At 39.1% G+C, this 20,342-nt stretch overlaps 1 protein-coding gene across 2 annotated transcripts in view; it reads right to left on the minus strand.

Moving 5' to 3' along the window:
- Positions 1 to 1,699: 1,699 nt before the first annotated feature.
- arhgef1a (Rho guanine nucleotide exchange factor (GEF) 1a) overlaps positions 1,700 to 20,342 on the minus strand; it is a 37,737-nt gene continuing 19,094 nt past the window's right edge. Inside the window, exons 12-22 of one of the 2 annotated variants that reach the window (XM_057827548.1) lie at positions 20,063 to 20,234; positions 12,887 to 12,963; positions 12,646 to 12,818; positions 12,491 to 12,558; positions 12,225 to 12,413; positions 12,066 to 12,152; positions 11,925 to 11,974; positions 11,792 to 11,842; positions 9,161 to 9,469; positions 6,810 to 6,966; positions 1,700 to 2,472 (exon numbers count right to left, since the gene is read on the minus strand). In XM_057827548.1, the coding sequence (XP_057683531.1) occupies positions 2,444 to 2,472; positions 6,810 to 6,966; positions 9,161 to 9,469; positions 11,792 to 11,842; positions 11,925 to 11,974; positions 12,066 to 12,152; positions 12,225 to 12,413; positions 12,491 to 12,558; positions 12,646 to 12,818; positions 12,887 to 12,963; positions 20,063 to 20,234 (1,362 nt within the window). In that variant the 3' untranslated portion in view covers positions 1,700 to 2,443. The remainder of the gene's footprint in view (positions 2,473 to 6,809; positions 6,967 to 9,160; positions 9,470 to 11,791; positions 11,843 to 11,924; positions 11,975 to 12,065; positions 12,153 to 12,224; positions 12,414 to 12,490; positions 12,559 to 12,645; positions 12,819 to 12,886; positions 12,964 to 20,062; positions 20,235 to 20,342) is intronic. The other variant, XM_057827547.1, reaches the window with a different exon arrangement.

Consider the following 20,342-nt stretch of genomic DNA (forward strand, 5'->3'; position numbering starts at 1 on the left):
TGCGAGGGGTGTACTCACTTTTGTGATACATTGTATGTCTTTACAATGCTGTTAAATCTGAATAAATACATTAAACACACCATAAAAATAAAAAAAGCTCCGCCTCTACTTCGCAGATTTTCATTTTTCGCGGCATTTCACCCCATTCACCGCTATAAACGGTTCACCGTACTTGAAATCAAGCTTTTGATACACAGACTGGGTTGTCGCGTCTACTTTAACTATCGTAATTTTCGGACTATAAGCTGCTACTTTTTTCTATCATTTTGAATCCTGCGGCTTACAGTCCAGTGCGGCTTGTTTTTTGATTTGGGTTAATAGGTAACACTTTATCTGACAGCGCTGTCATAGGACTGTCATAATTATGACATTACACTGTCTTGGGTATTAACGATTGCTTATGACAGATGTCATTAAGTTTTATCCGGCAAATTTTGTCTCTTACTCCATTTATGTCCAGCTCGGATCTCGTCTGTGTTCAGCTTATATAATAGAGTTCATTTATTTTCCCCTAAAATAACTCAAAATATAGCCATTAATATCGAAATCCCTGGCAACAAAAGTGAGTACACCCCTTAGCAAATACGTACATCCCTAAATGTCCAAATTGAGTACTGCTTGTCATTTTCCCTCCAAAATGTCATGTGACTCATTACAGGAGTGCTGTCAGCATTGCTGCAGAGATTGAAGAGGTGAGGGGTCAGCCTGTTAGTGCTCAAATCATACGCCGCACTCTACATCAAATTGGTGTGCATGGCTGTCACTGCAAGAGGAAGCCTCTTCTGAAGACGGTACACAAGAAAGCCCGCCCATCTCATCAGACCATATGACATGGTTCTAGTAATCCATGTGCTTTGTTGACATGTCTTCAGCAAACTGTTTGCGGGCTTTCTTGTGTCATCCATCCATGTCCATAAAGAATTCACGGATTTAAGCATTTTTTTAACAAGAATTTTCAACGGAAAAAGCTCTGTGTGATAAGGTGGCGTTACAGTGGCTTAAAGACTAGCAGCTCATTTGACAAATTTACGTAAAATAAATGCTAACTGCCCGGTTCTTTGCTCTTTTAACAAAGAATTGAGACTGTTTTACGTCCATATCTATAAAGAATTCAGGGACTTAAGTATTTATTCACAAGAATTTTCAACGTAAAAAGCTCTTTGTGTTTCCACTCGGTCAACTTTGACGGAGATAAGCCCTCTAGTAATCAGCTCCGCGTCCCGTGTCCTGTCAATATAATTAGGAAGTCTATGACTTTTTTAAAAATTTGGTTATTTGAAAGATGCGGTATGAAAACTAATATTCATACATTTTTAGATTTGTAAAGGCAATACCATTTGAGTTAGGTCTCATTATTTCTTTTATTATAGTTTTCATGTATTTCAATTCTAGTCTTCGTCACTTTGTCAGTTTTAATTAACGTTAATAACCTTGACCTTGATACACATAAAATCGAAAATGAGAGAATACTCCCCCCCAAAAAAACAATAACGTTATTGTATTGAACACTGAATATTTTGTCAGTACTGTACTCAGTTGAATATATCATCATTGAATTAATTTTTTGATAGACGTCCAATCCATTTGGACTGGGAGGACCTCTTCCAGTTCAAATGGATTGGACATCTATCGCTGTAAATGACACTCATTTAAACGCTTTGTTAATAAGTTAATTTAAAAACAAAAAAGAAAGTATAATAAAGTATCTGAAAATTTTATTGATGAGGAAACAATACATAAAGCTGTTTCTAATATTTTGACAGTATTTCTTTCTTGACCAAAAATAAGCAGTCTTTCAGATTATACAGTACAGTATACAAATACAGTATCATCTTAACATGATAATATTAATCATCATCATCATTTTGTGTCCAGAAACTTCAACCTTGAGCCAAATATTCATGATAGAAAAGTGTAAGCGCAAAGCAGAAAATACATTCGGAAAATACAATCAAAGATTGTCTAAAGTGGAGTCTATTGCACTGAACGACGAGATGCGTAGAATCATGCAGTACCATCAAAAGCACACATACATCTCTATTTGATGCCCTTTTAAATACCTCATATTTAATCATATATACTGTATGTAAATTGTTTGTATAATGGGTTCCTGATGTCGCTTTTTTAGGCGCAAAAATGCCAAAATTCACAGAAAATCAGTAGCAGAATGAAGGGTGAGGTCAGATTTCCAGCAAATAATTCAAATTATAACACAAAAAGATCACAATTATTGTTAGAAGCACATTCATGTAGTAGTGTTAATTATTTCAATACTTCATTCCCCCCTCCCTTTTGTTCAGTAAGTAAATCATGCACACAAGTCAAAGTGAGAAAGAAAAACAGCAAAATAATTGAACTTCATTCGAGACAGAAGTGCGCACATTGTGCTAGCATGGCTTTCATATTGGAGTGCGTGAGGATCACTTAGCTTGATAGCGGAAGATCAGATCTCTTCTGGTATATCCTGAAAATCTGTGGTGGGGAAAGGTAGAAGAAGCAACAGGTATCAGGCAGTGGTGGATGAAATACTGACTTTCTTACTCAAGTAAAAGTACAGATACAGTTGCAAAAAATACTTAAGTCAACGTACAAGTATCTAAGAAAAAAATTAAAATATACGTATACATATATATGCATATATAGATGTAACACCACACACATATACAGTGGGGCAAATAAGTATTTAGTCAACCACCAATTGTGCAAGTTCTCCTACTTGAAAAGATTAGAGAGGCCTGTAAATGTAAACATAGGTAAACCTCAACTATGAGAGACAGAATGTGGAGAAAAAAAAAACAGAAAATCACATTGCTTGATTTTTAAAGAATTTATTTCCAAATTAGAGTGGAAAATAAATATTTGGTCATCTACAAACAAGCAAGATTTCTGGCTGTCAAAGAGGTCTAACTTCTTCTAACGAGGTGTAATGAGGCTCCACTCGTTACCTGTATTAATGGCACCTGTTTTTACTCATTATCGGTATAAAAGACACCTGTCTACAACTTCAGTCAGTCACACTCCAAACTCCCATATAGCCAAGACCAAAGAGCTGTCGAAGGACACCAAAGACAAAATTGTAGACCTGCACCAGGCTGGGAAGACTGAATCAGCAATAGGTAAAACGCTTGGTGTAAAAAAAAAAAACAACTGTGGGAGCAATTATTAGAAAATGGAAGACATACAATACCACTGATAATCTCCCTCGATCTGGGGCTCCATGCAACATCTCACCCCGTGGTGAAAAAATGATAAAAAGAACGGTGAGCAAAAATCCCAGAACCACACAGGGGACCTAGTAAATGATCTACATAGAGCTGGGACAACAGTAACAAAGGCTACTATCAGTAACACATTGCGCAGCCAGGGACAAAAATCTTGCACTGCCAGACGTGTCCCCCTGCTGAAGCCAGTACACGTCCAGGCCCGTCTGCGGTTCGCTAGAGAGCATTTGGATGATCCAGAAGAGGACTGGGAGAATGTGTTATGGTCAGATGAAACCAAAATATAACTTTTTGGTAGAAACACAGGTTCTCGTGTTTGGAGGAGAAAGAATACTGAATTGCATCCAAAGAACACCATACCCACTGTGAAGCATGGGGGGTGGAAACATCATGCTTTGGGGCTGTTTTTCTGCAAAGGAACCAGGACGACTGACCTGTGTAAAGGAAAGAATGAATGGCGCCATGTATCGAGAGATTTTAATCTCCTTCCATCAGCAAGGGCATTGAAGATGAGACGTGGCTGGGTCTTTCAGCATGACAATGATCCCAAACACACAGCCAGGGCAACAAAGGAGTGGCTTCTTAACCCTTTAACACCGAACGTGTCGGATACGACACGTTTACGCATATCATCTGAAGCCTCATTTGAAGCCTCGTAACGCTGTAATTACGTCACCCACGTGCCCCTGGTTGCTCTCGTTTGAAAGTATGGAAGTTGATGTCCACACCAGTTTTTATTTGAAGTCAATCGACCAAGTAAAACGGGAGATAATGTCATTTGAGTTTTATAGTTTTATTGCACTCATAAATATGCATTAAAACGCTGCATGGACCATGTGTTTATCTCCATATTTCCATCATTTCTTGTCCTTTTTTCAAAACGGAAAGCAGCAGAAAAGACTACATATCCCAAGAGCCGTTGTGATGTCAAGAAGGACGAACCTAATGTGAACATTTTTAATAAATTGACGAGCAAGGCGCCAACTAAGGGAAAGGAGACACGCGTAGCAAGCAACAGCCGGTTGGATTCAGCGAGCGACTTTGAAACGTGCAGAATGAATCGAAAACTAAATTTAGCGCAAGCTAATGCATTATTTCATAAACTCAAGGAATAGGATGAGCTGTATTTGTCATTGTTTTCCTAGGATCAGTCGGCGTCTCGGAGAGTAGAAGTGACAGCATTGCGCAAACCGCACGGCGGTCGTGGCGGATGAGTAGGCTCTGTGACGTTGTATGTGACGCAGTTTAGTGACATGTTCAAAAACAAACTTTATTGAGTGCTCTTTTCAATTTTTATATAGATATGTGTTCGAGAAGCTTGATTGCATGTACATATATACCTTTGATAAGGTGATGGGTACAATACCTAACTTCACAAAGAGATATCCTCCAAACCCTTTTTGTGTTGGATGATATATATATAAAAAAAAAATTCTCACTATTTTGCACTGTATATAACATGTTTTGACCATAGTATGTGTGAAGGCCAAAAACGCCGATGACCATAACTGCTGTTTGTGTTGAATTGTCAAACATAAAACAATTCAATCTTATTTTTTTCTACTGAATGTTTATCCTAGCAAGTTAAATAAATATTATCAAGCTTCAAAACGGTTGGTCGAGCATGTTTGGTTGTCAGTGGGACTTCAACATTACAAATTTTGAAAAAAGATTTTGGGATTTTTTTGTCTTTTTGGGTCCAAAATGTGGATTAAAGTTGGTCAGTGAAGAAAACAACAGTTTGGACATGAAGTTCAAGGTATCCTGAAAAAAGGGACCCAACTTGGCCTTTGTGTACAGATTTTTCTTTGAAATATAAAGGCAACATCAAAGGCATGCAAATTCGGCCAAAATAGGCTTAGATGTTAAAGGGTTAAGGAAGCATTTCAAGGTCCTGGAGTGGCCTAGCCAGTCTCCAGATCTCAAACCCATAGAAAATCTGTGGAGGGAGTTGAAAGTCCGTGTTGCCAAAGGACAGCCCCAAAACATCACTGCTCTAGAGGAGATCTGCATGGAGAAATGGGCCAAAATCCCACCAAAAGTGTGTGAAAAGCTTGTGAAGAGTTACAGAAAACGTTTGGCTTCCGTTATTGCCAACAAAAAGTACATAACAAAGTATTGAGATGAACTTTTGGTATTGACCAAATACGTATTTTCCACCATGATTTGCAAATAAATTCTTTAAAAATCAAACAATGTGATTTTCTGTTTTTGTTTTCCACATTCTGTCTCACATGGTTGAGGTTTACCCATGTTGATAATTACAGGCCTCTCTAATATTTTCAAGTTGGAGAACTTGCACAATGAGTGGTTGACTAAATACTTATTTGCCTCACTGTGTATATATACATTATATATATATATATATATATATATATATATATATATATATATATATATATATATATATACAGTATATACATACAGTATATATATATGTATATGTATTAATTTTCGGACTATAAGGCACACCTGACGATAAGCCGCCACCCACCAAATTTGACACAAAAGTGGCATTTGTTCATAGATAGACTGGAATATAAGCCGCAACTGTCCTCAATGTATTATGGGATATTTACACCAAAAGATATTAACCGGTAAAACTGTATTTGACAGTGGCATCATAAGACTGTCTAAGACCAAATTAACCCCCATGAAGCTTTGAACCAATTGGCTGCAAAGCTTCATTGCTTCAAGAAGCTTCATTTGGCAATCACTGCTCCCTTGGGGGAGACAGTCAACATCTGCTGCCACCTGCTGTCAACACTATTCTCATCCAACATGCCTCCTATCATGCATTGCAGTGCTACAGATGTCAATAACAATCAAAATTCATGTGCGGTGCTAATTATTTCCTCAAATGTAATAATTATGATAAGTTTTAAAAATGTTACTGTCCCACCGAATTATTTTGAAACAACAATGTCGTGGAAAAATGCTTGTCTTTATTAAATGCTGCTCACTTACTCACAATGAGTTGCCAGAGCAAATATTTAACAAGCTAAACGATGATTGACACATGCGGCACCTTGAAGTTTCGGCTTGACTGTACTGTAAACAGAAGCTTAACAAGCTCAAACGCTCCAAAATTTGGCTTAATGGCGGATTGGAAGCAACAGGTTCATACCGCCGTTCCATAGAGGCTTATCGATTGCGCCGGAAGCATGAAAACGAAACTGTCAATTCACAATGTTAAAAAAAGAAAACAAACAAAAGCAACATGTAACGCAGGCGACAATTCGAAAAGTAGTAAAAAGTAAAAACTACAAATACCTGCTGTAAAATGTAGTGAAGTAAAAGTAAAAAGTACCACTTCATATTTGTACTCAAGTAAACTACAGATACACAAAAAATGTACTTAAGTACAGTAACTAAATACTTTTACTTCATTACATTCCACCACTGGTATCAGTTGAGGTGAGTGGGTTCAGTCATTCACTGCCGTTGACGGCAGTATACATCCAATCTATTTTGACTGCGGGTTGAAAATTGATTGGACGTCTGTCGCCGTCAGTGGCACTCAAACATGATCATTCACAGTCAATACTCCCAGTTCAAATGTGGGCTATTACATGTGAGATTTCTGACCTCTGGAGCTTTCTGATACTTCCTCCTCTTCTTCTTCAACGTCATCGTCATCATCAGACGTCATGTTGACCTCCTCGTCGCTGCCCCTCTGAGGAGTGTTTGATTGATGTACCTGGTTGTCCCACTGTGGGGCTGCGCTCAAGCCCTCTCTTCCAGGCTGGGCAAAAATGATTGAGTGTAAATAAAGCAAGGAAATAATAAATGCACACACAATGTGCAACATTAATTTTGGATTATTACCTTTTAAACTCATTACTAGGTTGATCAATTCAATAGAGTTGTCCGATAATGACCTTTTAACAGACATCCCGATATTATCCAACTCCAAAAATCCGATATCAAACCGATTTAAGCTGTCGTTTACTTAACATATTATGGCTAATTGTATTGTGACGCCCCACTGGATGCTTTAATAATGAGAATGTTCACGTAAAAAATCCCAAGCATCTTTGTTTGGAGACATCTAATGGTCAATAAGCATAACTGCTGTGCTAAGTTGTGACCAGCCCTTGTACAAAGGCAGAAGGCTTCTACATTCACTTTGAAGGAAACATGCATATTGGCCCAAAACCAGTAATGAAAAACCGATGTCGATGTTATCCGATGTCATTTTAAAATGCTTTTATTGGCCAATATTATCGGCTACGTTATAATATCAGACAACTCCAAATATTACTCTAGTAAAAGTAATAATAGTCAAGGAATGAGTAACCTTTTGAGTAATTGCTTAGAGTGTGATATTTTTTTATAATAATGGTATATATTTATATATAATCAGACTGACTAGATGATAATGTTTTAATATTTTGGGGGGTAGTTATTAAAATTTATATAAAAACACTAGGGCTGTCGAAATTTATCGCGTTAACGGGCGGTAATTATTTTTTTAAATTAATCACGTTAAAATATTTGACGCAATTAACGCACATGGCCCGCTCAGACAGGTTTAAATGACAGTAAAGTGAAATGCCCACATGATAATTGTGTTTTATGGAGTTTTGCCGCCCTCTGCTGGCGCTTGGGTGCGTCTGATTTTATAGGCTTCAGCGTTGTGTAAGTAATTATTGACATCAACAATGGCGGGCTACTAGTTTATTTTTGTTTGAAATTTTTGCAAATTTTATTAAAACGAAAACATTAAGAGGGGTTTTAATATAAAATTTCTATAACTTGTACTAACATTTATCTTTTAAAAACTACAAGTCTTTCTATCCATGGATCGCTTTAACAGAATGTTGATAATATTAATGCCATCTTGTTGATTTATTGTTATAATAAACAAATACAGTCCCTATGTACCGTATGTTGAATGTATATATCCATTTTATGTCTTATCTTTCCATTCCAACAATAATTTACAGAAAAATATGGCATATTTTATAGATGGTTTGAATTACGATTAATTGCGATTAATTACGATTAATTAATTTTTAAGCTGTAATTAACTCGATTAAAAATTTTAATCGTTTGACAGCCCTAAAAAACACTAGAGGTGTCCGATAATGACTTTTTAACTGATAACTGATATCCCAATATTGTCCAACTCCAAAAATCAGTCGTTGACTTAACATGCTATGGATAATTGTATTGAAATGCCCCACTAGATGCTTTAATAATGATAAATATAACAACTTCAAGTTTTTCCACATAAACATTTTGTGAAAAATAAGACAATTTCAACTGAAGTTATGGAAAAAAATGCCTATCTTGCACCACTATATTTATTGTTGAAATCAAAATAGTGCAAACATCAGTTTAAATTCTAATTCATTATTCTTCAATAATTTATCGTTCAATTAATTTTTGCACCATGAATGCAAATGGTCTGCTCACATAACAAATCTCAAGCATCTTAGTTTGGAGACATCTAATGGTCAATAAGCATAACTGCTGTGCTTAGCTGTGACCGGCCCATGTACAAAGGCAGAAGGCGTCTACATTCATTTTGAAGGCAACATGCATATTTGTCCAAAACTGATAATGAATAAACAATATTCATATTATCCAATATCATTTCAAAATGCTTTTATCGGCCGATATTGTCAGCTAACCGATAATATCAGACAACTGTAATTGTCAAGAGCAAAATCATTCAGAACACAAACATTATTTTGTTTAAATAAACAATATTACATAAGTACACTTAAAAGAGAATTGAACATACACAATTAAAAAGAGAAAAAAAAACTAGAATGGCCTTGCAAGTAGGTCTTCTCTAAAATTGAATTGCTGCCTTACTGGACTGTCTCAGAAAATTAGAATACACAATATTCTAATTTTCTGAGACAGTCCAGTATATCACAAATTATTTGCCCCTCTGCTTGGTGTCAAGTGCATTGTGGCCTTCTTACTTGAGCGGGTGGCTCCCCTTGATCCTGCGAGGTCGCCCCCTCGCCGCAGACCTTCATGTGTCGGACCTGCTTCTCCAGCTTGGCCCGGGCCTTCTCGCTATCCTTAAGCCGAGTCTCGGCGTCGCGTAGCCTCAACAGCTCCTCCTGCAGCAGACTGTGCTGCCTCTGCAGGAGGGCCAGCTCGCCGATGGTTGACCCACTGCCGGCATCGCGGTTCTGCCGCCAGGAACCCGCTGATGCCGGAGATGCCGCTGTGTCCTCCTGCTGCAGCAGCAGCTCCAAGATGGAGTCTTGCTTGATGACAGCGGCCTGGTGAAGACAGGGTTTATGCGGGTCATTAAAAAGCATAAAAAGTCATTAAATGGATTTTGTCAAAATTCAGGCCTTAAAAAACATTAAATTAAATATTCGAGGCATTAACTTGTCAGTTAAAGACATTTTATTTTACATAATTTCTTAAAGTTGATAAAATTATTTTAAAATGATATCGGATAATATAATCATTTTTTAAAAATCTGTTTATTGATTATCGGTTTTGGGCCAATATGCATGCTGGCTTCATAGTGAATGTAGAAGTCTTCTGCCTTTGTTCAAGGGATGGTCACAGTCTAGCACAGCAGTTATGCTTATTGACCATTAGATGTCTCTAAAACTAAGATGCATGGGATTTGTTATGTGAGCAAAACATTGGCATTCATGGTGCAAAGTGCAAAAATGAAATCAACAATAAATTATTGATTATAAACTCATTACATACTAATCCACTGTACTGAAGCTGTTTACTTTTGTTGTTATTTAGAGCCAGGAGCACTGCGTGAGCCATATTTGATATGGTAGTGCATTATTGGCACTTGTTTAAAAAAAAAAAAAAAAAAAAAAAAAAAAGATATTTGCACATTTCTGCATAAAATCACCATCAAATGTGATCTGATCTTTGTCAAAATCACACAGATGGAAAAATATTGTCTGCTTTAACTAAAACATCCCAAATATTTATAGGTTTTCATATTTTAATGAGGCTAGTATGCAAACAATGACACAAGGGGAAAAAATAAGTAAGTGAACCATCACATTTAATATTTTGTGCCCCCCCCCCAGCAGCAATAACCTCAACCAGACACTTTCTGTATCTGCAGATCAGTCTGGCACATCGATCAGAACTAGTTTTGGCCCATTCTTCTCTACAAAACTGCTGTTGTTCAGTCGGATTCCTGGGATGTCTGGCATGAATCGCTGTCTTTAGCTCATGCCACAGCATCTCAACTGGGTTCAAGTCTGGACTTTGATTTGGCCACTCCAGAACGTATATTTTGTTCTTCTGAAACCATTTTGAAGTTGATTTACTTCTGTGTTTTAGATCATTGTCTTGTTGCAGCATCTATCCTTTTTTTTAGCTTCAACTGTCTGACAGGTTTTCCTGTAAAACATCCTGATAAACTTTTGAATTCATTCTTCCATCCATGGTTGCAAGTTGTCCAGGCCCTGAGGCAGCAAAACAGCCCCAAATCACGATGCTCCCTCCACCATGCTTCACGGTGGCGATGAGGTGTTGATGTTGGTGAGCTGTTCCATCTTTCCTCCACACATGACGTTGTGTGTTACTCCCAAACAATTTAACTTTGGTTTCATCTGTCCACTAAATATTTTGCCAAAACTTCCGTGGAGTGTCCAAGTGCCTTTTTGTGAAAACTAAACGAGCCACAATTATTATTTTTTTAGACAGCAGTGACTTCCTTCGTGGAATCTTCTCATGAACACCATTCTTGGCCATAGTTTTACATATAGTTGATGTGTGCACAGAGAAATGGGACTGTGCCAGTGATTTCTGTAAGTCTTTGGCAGACACTCTAGGGTTCTTTTTTTACCTCACTGAGTATTATAGACTGAACTATTGGCGTCATCTTTGGTGGAAGGCCACTCTTTGGGATATAAGCAACAATGCCAAACTCTCTCCATTTGTAGACAACTTCTCTCACTGTTGATTGATGAACATCCAGACTTTTAGAGATGGTTTTGTATCCTTTCCCAGTTAATACAAATCAACAATCCTTGATCGCAGGTCTTCAGACTGCTCTTTTGACCAAGCGATGATGCACATCAGACAATGCTTCTCATCAAGACAATTCTTAGCAGGTGTGTGTTTTATTGTGGGCAGGGCAGCTTTAAACCACTCATCAGTGATTGGGCACACAGCTGACTTAAATTGTTTGGTAAAAATTGGTTTCAATTGCTCTGTAAGTCTCCTTAAGCAGAGGGTTTACTTACTTATTTTCCCCTTCTGTCATTGTTTACATGCTAGCCTCATTAAAATATGAAAACCTATAAATGTTTGGGTGATTTGAGTTAAAGCAGAGACTGTTTTTACATCTGTGTGATTTTGACTAAGATCAGATCCAATTTGTTGGTGATTTTATGCAGAAATGTGAGAAATTCCAAAAGGTTCAGATACTTTTTCATACCACTGTATTTGATCATGATTAAGGTAGAATTACAAAGTAGACAGAAATAATACCTTTGTTGTTTTGTGAAAACTAGGAAAGAAATACTGATTGTTATGTATGAAATCAAAAGGAAGTGGTTGCTCTTATTGTGAAGAGAATGTGAAAGTGATTGGTGATACACACAACTCACCTGGAGTGCATGGAGGTAAACACTGAGATTCATCAGCCTCTGACAGACTTCCTGCCGGATACAACAGCACATATTTAGTGCACACCTTAATTGTGATTTAAGTATAGTAATTGGATAATAAATTAAAGCTTACTTTTGCTGCTGGTAGATCATGAGCTCCATTTATGAGAAACTCCTGATCACCTACACGTAAGGAAAAACAATTCATAATAAATAAAAAGAACAATAATTTAAAAAATCTTTAAAAAACAAAAACAAAAAAAAAAACAGTTACTTGTGTCAGTCATGTCCATGTGATTGTGATGGCACAAGAGAGGAACGTCAACACTGGAGCCCAGCAGGAGTTCACTCAGTTGGTCCACTATGGAGAAACATCACCAGTCACACTAGCGCCATCACTGGTGATAGTGTGAAATGTCTTTATTTTTCTTACCTTCGACTGTGGCATCCAGTAGGAACTTCTCGGCCCGCGGCGCTTGCGGAGTGTCTGCTCTGAACAAATAACGAGTAACAGGTGGCTCCAGGTCGTCCTGGCAACTGGTCACCTGGGCCAGCTCGCAAAACAGCGTCACCCTCTCCTGCAAGAGCTCCAACATTTCACGGTCCTTCTGCTGAAGGTCCGCTGCGACCAAACGAACAATCGACTGATCAGTTCAAGTGTTTAAATGATTTTCTTGGTTTATTTAAGCTAAAACAAACCTTTAAGTCTCCTCAGATGGGCCTTGTGTTCTGTCTCTATAAGAGGGAACTCTTCACGGGATGGACACCTGAGTGCAAACAACAACAAAAACATGAATAAACAAACATTGTGTGTTATTTATGAGTGGTGGTGTATATTCAATCCATCCCCTCACTTGCTGACGGTGTGCTGGATTTGCCGTATCCACATGTTCTTGTCTTCCCTGGAGAGGGCATGCACTTCGTACATCTCCGGCGGCGAGCAGTCGTTAATGAGGAACATGCCTCGCTCCTGATTGGCTATGTCTCGAACAATGAGGTTCTGCAGGGACAGCACGGGAGGCTTGTCCTGGAGACACACAAGTATTATGGGTGTACATAAATAGTTAACTTTAAATGCGTGTTGAGGTGTCTTACCAGGCATGGAAAGATGTACCTCTGGTCTTTCTCCTGAAGGAATACCAGGATGTCCGTCATCAGTAAGACCTTAACATCTACACAAGAAAAGATTTTCTGTATTTTCTGTCTTAGTTTACAGTTGTGGTCAAAAGTTTACATACACTTGTGAAGAACATAATGTCATGGCTCTCTTGAGTTTCCAGTTATTTCTACAACTCTGATATTTCTCCGATAGAGTGATTGGAACAGATACTTCTTTGTCACAAAAATCATTCATATAGTTTGGTTCTTTTATGACTTTATTCATTCATTCATTTTCCATGCCGCTTATTCCTCACAAGGGTCGCGGAGGTGCTGGAGCCTATCCCAGCTAACAACGGGCAGTAGGCAGGGGACACCCTGAACTGGTTGCCAGCCAATCGCAGGGCAGACTTTATTATGGGTTAACCGAAAAAGTGGTCAAATCTGCTGGGTCAAAAATATACATACATGGATCTGAAAAAGCGAATCATTGACTTGAACAAGTCAGGAAAGTCAGTTGGAGCCATCTCAAAGCAGCTGCAGGTTCCAAGAGCAACAGTGCAAACAATTGTTTGTAAGTATAAAGTGCATGGCACTGTTTTGTCACTGCCACGATCAGGAAGAAAACGTAAGCTATCACCTGCTGCTGAGAGAAAATTGGTCAGGAGGGTGAAGATTCAACGGAGAATCACCAAAAAGCAGATATGCCAAGAATTAGAAGCTGCTGGAACACAGGTGTCAGTGTCCACAGTCAAGCGTGTTTTGCATCTCCATGGACTGAGAGGCTGCCGTGCAAGAAGGAAGCCCTTGCTCCAAAAGCGGCACCTTAAGGCTCGACTGAAGTTTGCTGCTGATCACATGGACAAAGATAAGACCTTCTGGAGGAAAGTTCTGTGGTCAGACGAAACAAAAATCGAGCTGTTTGGCCACAATTCCCAGCAATATGTTTGGAGGAGGAAAGGTGAAGCCTTAAACCCCAGGTACACCATCCCTACCGTCAAGCACGGTGGTGGTAGTATTTCTGCTGTGGGGCTGTTTTACTGCCAATGGAACTGGTGTTTTACAGAGAGTAAATGGGATAATGAAGAAGGAGGATTACCTTCAAATTCTTCAAGATAACCTAACGTCATCAGCCCGAAGATTGGGTCTTGGGCGCAGTTGGGTGTTCCAACAGGACAATGACCCCAAACACACATCAAAAGTGGTAATGGAATGGCTAAATCAGGCTAGAATTAAGGTTTTCAAATGGCCTTCCCAAAGTCCTGATTTAAACCCCATTGAGAACTTGTGGAAAATGAAACAAGTCCATGTCAGAAAGCCATCAAATTTAACTGAACTGCACCAATTCTGTCAAGAGGAGTGGTCAAAGATTCAACCAGAAGCTTGCCAGAAGCTTGTGGATGGCTACCATAAGCGCCTAATTGAAGTGAAAATGGCCAAGGGACATGTTACCAAATATTAGCGCTGCTGTATGTATATTTTTGACCCAGCAGATTTGATCACTTTTTTCTGTTCACCCATAAGAAAGTCATAAAAGAACCAAACTTCATGAATGTTTTTTGTGACAAAGAAGTATCTGTTCCAATCACTCTATCAGAGAAAAATCAGAGTTGTAGAAATAACTGGAAACTCAAGAGAGCCATGACATTATGTTCTTCACAGGTGTATGTAAACTTTTGACCACAACTGTATCTCTGGTGAATTACACTTTGTCTGTTTGGAAAAATTTAATCTCAAAGCAATCCTAAATTAAATCTGGTGTACCCCAGGGCTTTGTTCTCAGCCCTTACCGCGTCTTTGTCAAGATACTCCCATGGCCTTTTAACCATTTTTTTTGTCCACTTGGTCAGCAGTAACAGCCATATGCAGAGTTTGACTTTTGTAGGAGGAGGGGCAAAACATGTTGATGACCCCGACACACAGTGTCAGCAATAAAATTAACTTTCAAGATATATGCTCGGTTAGTAAGGTTAGGCTTGGTCTCTAAGGTGCTAGTCACATGATCTGTTTGAAAAATAATTTTGACCCATTATAAAATACTTTGTATGATTATTGTTCATTTTACTCATCTACTCATGGCTAGGTCTTTATTTTAAATTCATATACAGTGGTAAATGGTAATGGTAAATGGTGTTATACTTGTATAGCGCTTTTCCACCATTCAAGCCCCTCAAAGTGCTTTACACTACATTGCCATCCACCTACGGGTGACGCAGAACCAGGAGCAACGTGGGGTTCAGTATCTTGCTCAAGGATACTTAGACGAGTTCATCAGGGCGGAGAATCGAACCCACAACCTCATGGACAACTACTCTACCACTGAGCCTCACCTGGACATACGATCATTTCGACATCCGACGTAATATTTGACTCGTCATTTGTCTCGACATATGACGACATGCTTGAAATACGACGAATTATGACAGCGTCGCAATTTCATTGTTTTCCTGCGAGACAGACAAACGGCGGATTTTCTTGTGAGAAAAATCAACATGGGTCCCAAGAAGGTTAGTGCGGGTGGTAAAAAAAAAAGGTCACGCTTACCATTGAAATCAAAAAGGAAATGATAGAAAAATATGAGCGTGGTGTGCGCGTCAGTGAACTGGCTCGACATTACAGCCGGAATATGTCTACGATCTCGAGGACGACTCTCATTATGATTATTACTAGGGTTGTTCCGATCATGTTTTTTTGCTCCCGATCCGATCCCGAACGTTTTAGTTTGAGTATCTGCCGATCCCGATATTTCCCGATCCGATTGCTTTTTTTTTTGCTCCCGATTCAATTCCAATCATTCTCGATAATTTTTTCCCGCTCATATACTGTACATTTTGGCAATGCATTAAGAAAAAAATGAATAAAACTCGGACGAATATATACATTCAACATACAGTACATAAGTACTGTATTTGTTTATTATGACAATAAATCCTCAAGATAGCATTTACATTATTAACATTCTTTCTGTGAGAGGCATCCACAGATAGAAAGACTTGTGACTTTGTATATTGTGACTAAATATTGCCATCTAGTGTATTTGTTGAGCTTTCAGTAAATTATACTGCAGCCATGCCCCAATGCATGATGGGAAGTGGAACCATGATGGGAAGTGGAACCACGACTGTGCGTCGTGCTACCAATGGATGTATCTTCTCGCCTTTGGGAAATAATTTAAGGTGTTAAGACAAAGATCAATTGCCACCTTGCAATCCCAACATTGCTTTCCATCATGTTTCTAATCATAGGGAGAGGGATTGCAAGGCTTTAGCCAATCGAAGAAAGGCTCCAAAGGCTGCCAAAATTCACTCTACTCATTTACTCTACTACTTTATCTCTCTTTATAGGTAAAACGGTGTCATTACAGATTAAGCGCGACAATGAGAGAGAGGGTCGTGCAGCGCAAACATTAATGGCGCTAATTATCTTAACGTGACACATTTTTTAATAAATTAATTGTCGTCGTTATCGGGATATTTTTGATAACCCTACCTTAAGCCTAAAATAAAGACTCTGGATGACTGTAACATATTATGTCGGTAACGTTAAATACAATTAGTAAACGATTTCAATAAAATATATACATATATTTTAAAAAGGCATGGCCGATATTTTTATGCCGATTCCGATACTTTGAAAATGACGTGATCGGACCCGATCAATCGGGATATCTCTAATTATTACTATTTTTATTATTGTGACCAGTGTTGTCAGTAACGCGTTATCTGATTACTTTCCTCTGTAAATTCATTTTTACAAACCAGTTACCTGATTAAAGTTAGTTTCCTTAGTGTGTGTTACTATTTTGTTATTGCCTCATAATGTATATAGAATGAAGAATATTGTAATCAAGTATGAAGAGTATTTTAAATCGAAAATGTTAGAAAGATTGTCGCTACGTGTTCGTTTCTAAGGAAACCTATTATTGCTCTTTCTGTTTTGGTCTCGAGTCACAAGCGCTAAGTGCTTTAGGATTAACGTGTGGCAGCGCGGATGCACATTCAAGCCGAGTGAAACCACTTGTTGAGATGTGCTTGGGAATATTGATCTGTGTGCATCCATGAATAAACCTATTTTTCCTTCATTCTTGGGGATACCAGCGATAGGTTAGAGCTGGTAAACGCGCGGCCGTTTCGTAGCTTTGCCGTTGCAACGGCAGGTAGTCGTCGTTCCCGCTCATATTCGCAAAGTCGGCCACTATTTTTTACATCATATGCGTGTGGCACATTTATGCCGTGAGGTGACGTGTTCGTTTACCATCTTTGGGTTGTGAAGTCCGATTGAGTGCAAACTGTAAAGTGCTTAGCTGCCTTCACATTTTGGGCCAAATTGACCGCGTGTGTGTACGGCGTAGTTCCGGGTTGTGCGTGCGTATCCACGCCTGCCCTGACCTTTGTGTTTATTGCACTGTACAATGCATTTGTGTGTTGTTGATTATTGTGCAGTCAATTTGCATTGTTTCATAATGGCATTGATATGCTGTTAACCCTAACCCCTAAACCCTAACCCGAAATTCAGAATTTTTGTTATGAGGCTTAATCATCGAGTTAGCGGGGTTTAAGTAGTCGGTGGAATTGATTTCAACAAATTCCATGCAGTTTGTCAGTTATTTTTTAGTTTCAGGGCTCCGCAGTGGCTAAGCTAGCGTGAGTGTATGGTGGTTGAAATCATCTCCATTTACTAATTAAACCTCCACTAACTCAAAGATCAAGCCTTATGTGAAAAATTCTCATCCTTCCCCTTTAATTAGTCCCCTTTAATTTCAATTATCGGAAAGGCAATTACATGTGATGATATTTTTCTGTTGCCATTTTTATGTTGAGGTGTAAAAGAGAGAAAAACTGGTAAAAATTAACTGATAAATTACTTTTAAAGTAACTTAGTTAACTGTATAATTAAGTAATCAGTAAAGTTACTAGATTACTTTTTAAGGCATTATCAGTAATTAAATTACTTTTTCTGACAGCACTTGATTGTAACATCGGCAAGGAAGTCACCAGCGTCGTCACGTTTTAATCATTTATTTCAGAACATGAAAAGAGAAAGTAAAACGTTCCTACTCTGTCGCACCTCTCTCACGCAGTGTGTTCAGGAACAGCATGCAAAACACAACCGCCACATTAGAACCCGATTTTTTACATTATAATTATTATTATTCTGCTTTGTATTTAGAATTTATTTGTTTTGTTATGTGTAGTAGCTATCTGCAATAGTACCAGCAGTATTTTTAACGATTTAGCGTAGGTTTTTGGGCTGTGGAACGAATTAAGTGAATTATAATGTATTCTTATGGGAAAATCCCGCTTGACATATGACCACTTCAACTTACAAGCCGGGCCCTGAAACAAATTAAATTCATACATAATGGGGGGGGGGGGGGGGGGCACTGCCACATCTGCCTCCCCTCAATCTCCGCGTATGATAACAGCTAGCTTCTACTCCGGAGAAAAAGCTATCATTAGTACAGATTAGCCACTTTGTTACTGTGATTTTGCCAAATTTTGTAAATATCAACTAAATTATGCAATAAAAATTTTACTATTGAAGGGAAAAGAAACCGTCATCGCACACACCATATAATTGTTTGCATTAGTCTAACACATTCATCTAACTATTGTTTAAGCAGACTCCACTACATGCCCTTTGACACAGTAAAGTGAATCACTTTATCAGGGCTAATGAGGGGGAGATGAGAAAAATGGTACAGTTTCTCGTAGGCACCGTCTAACTGTTTGCATTACTCTAACACACGTGATATAATTAATCAGGAAATAGTAACATTTTCATATTTAGGGTAGGACTGCACTACTAATATAAAATAAATAGCACACCATAGTTTAATGAGAAGAAAGAGAAGAGATACACAATGCCGTCTTATCACAGAAGCCCAATGCGTGCGTCACGAACAAGATTGACGCACCAACTCTTGCAATCAGCTCTCCCAGCAAACTCCAAGGACAAAGCACTTTGTCCTAAAGCAAGTAGAAATAGCCAGGACAACAAGTTGATAGCGGGCGTCCCTAAGCCGCCCAAACCGGCCACAGAGGGGAAGACCCAAAAGCAACGCCCAACACACCTTCGGACACACCTTCGACATGGCCCGCTCCACCAAGGACTTTAAAAAGACTGGACACTGAGATAACACAGATTTTGCTGCTCGGAAACATGTAGCCTTGTTTTGGATCCTGAATTGTCCCCCTATCTTCTGTTTTTTGCCTTGTTTTTGACCATTGTCGACGAATAAATTGTCAACCTGCTTTCGGCGAGTCTTTTTCAAACTTTTGGAACATGGAGTCAGTACAAAGGGTTAATATCAGAGGTGGACGTGCGAAGTTCTGCCTTCCCGGTTGGCGCGCGCGGGGGCAGCGTCGGCCGAGCGGCACTTGTTTTGGCTGTCGCTGTTTCCGTACGTCTTGGCCGGCGGGGTGAATTTCAACACCATAGATTTTTAAACTGAGCTAATCAAGCTTTTCTTAGCAGAAAACCAAAGAAGTGAGTTTTCACTGAAATGTCCTCCTATTTTAGAGAGACTCTTTTTATTTTTTATGTTTTTTAAAATGCTAGAAAAGCACTATGATATGCAAATTCAGAATTCAATTTGAAAAAACAAACTAATTTAAAATTGCCATTATTTCCAAGTCCCAAATAGGCACCGCAGAAGAATAAAAACTCCACATGTGGCTCTGGAGCCACAGGTTGCAGACCCCAGTCCTATAGGGAAAATCACTTGCACATAAGAACAACTGGGATGTCAACTGCATTGAGATCTAATGACTCAGCAGTGCCTCTCTAGATTACCTCTCAAGAGAGCAAAAGGCCATAACAACACAGGCCAGCACCAAGATGGTTGTGGAGGGTACGAATGATCCCCACAAAGCCCGCTCGCATCGGGTTCTAAAGGAGGGCGCTTCATTTTGAGGGCGCTATTAGCGGGGTGAGAAGACCTCAGACTTTGCAAAGACTGTGTGAGTAAATTTAGATCTGGTTAATGAGTGAGTGCCAGGGAAGTGCAAGTGTCTTGTTTTTAAAGCTGCAGTGTCAGCATCACAATTGTGGCATGGCTAACTCACTGTTTAGCTCATTGGCTGCCATTGACATCCAATCCATTTGAACGGCGAGGGCTGGCAGCAAATGAACCGATGTCATTGTCAGCTAATGTGTTACATTTTTGCGTACCTTTTGGTCGGGATCCTGGGGTCTTCCAGAGCAGCGTTCCTTCGTAAACGAGCTTGCGCCGCAGAAGCTCGGCGGGTCGGAAAAGTCCGCCGTCTCTCACCCTGGTCTCGGCTCGCTGGTCAAGCTTGGCGTGGATTTCTTGCATTCTTTGCGTCTTTTCCAGCTCCTCCATCTGCCATATAGAGGATGTCAATACAGTACTCAGAAAATGTGAATTACTTGGAATACAGGTGTCAAACTTAAAGCCCGGGGGCCAGATCCAGCTCGGCACACCATTTTG

This window comes from Corythoichthys intestinalis, chromosome 22, assembly GCF_030265065.1.
Source record: "Corythoichthys intestinalis isolate RoL2023-P3 chromosome 22, ASM3026506v1, whole genome shotgun sequence".
NCBI classification, from domain to species: domain Eukaryota; kingdom Metazoa; phylum Chordata; class Actinopteri; order Syngnathiformes; family Syngnathidae; genus Corythoichthys; species Corythoichthys intestinalis.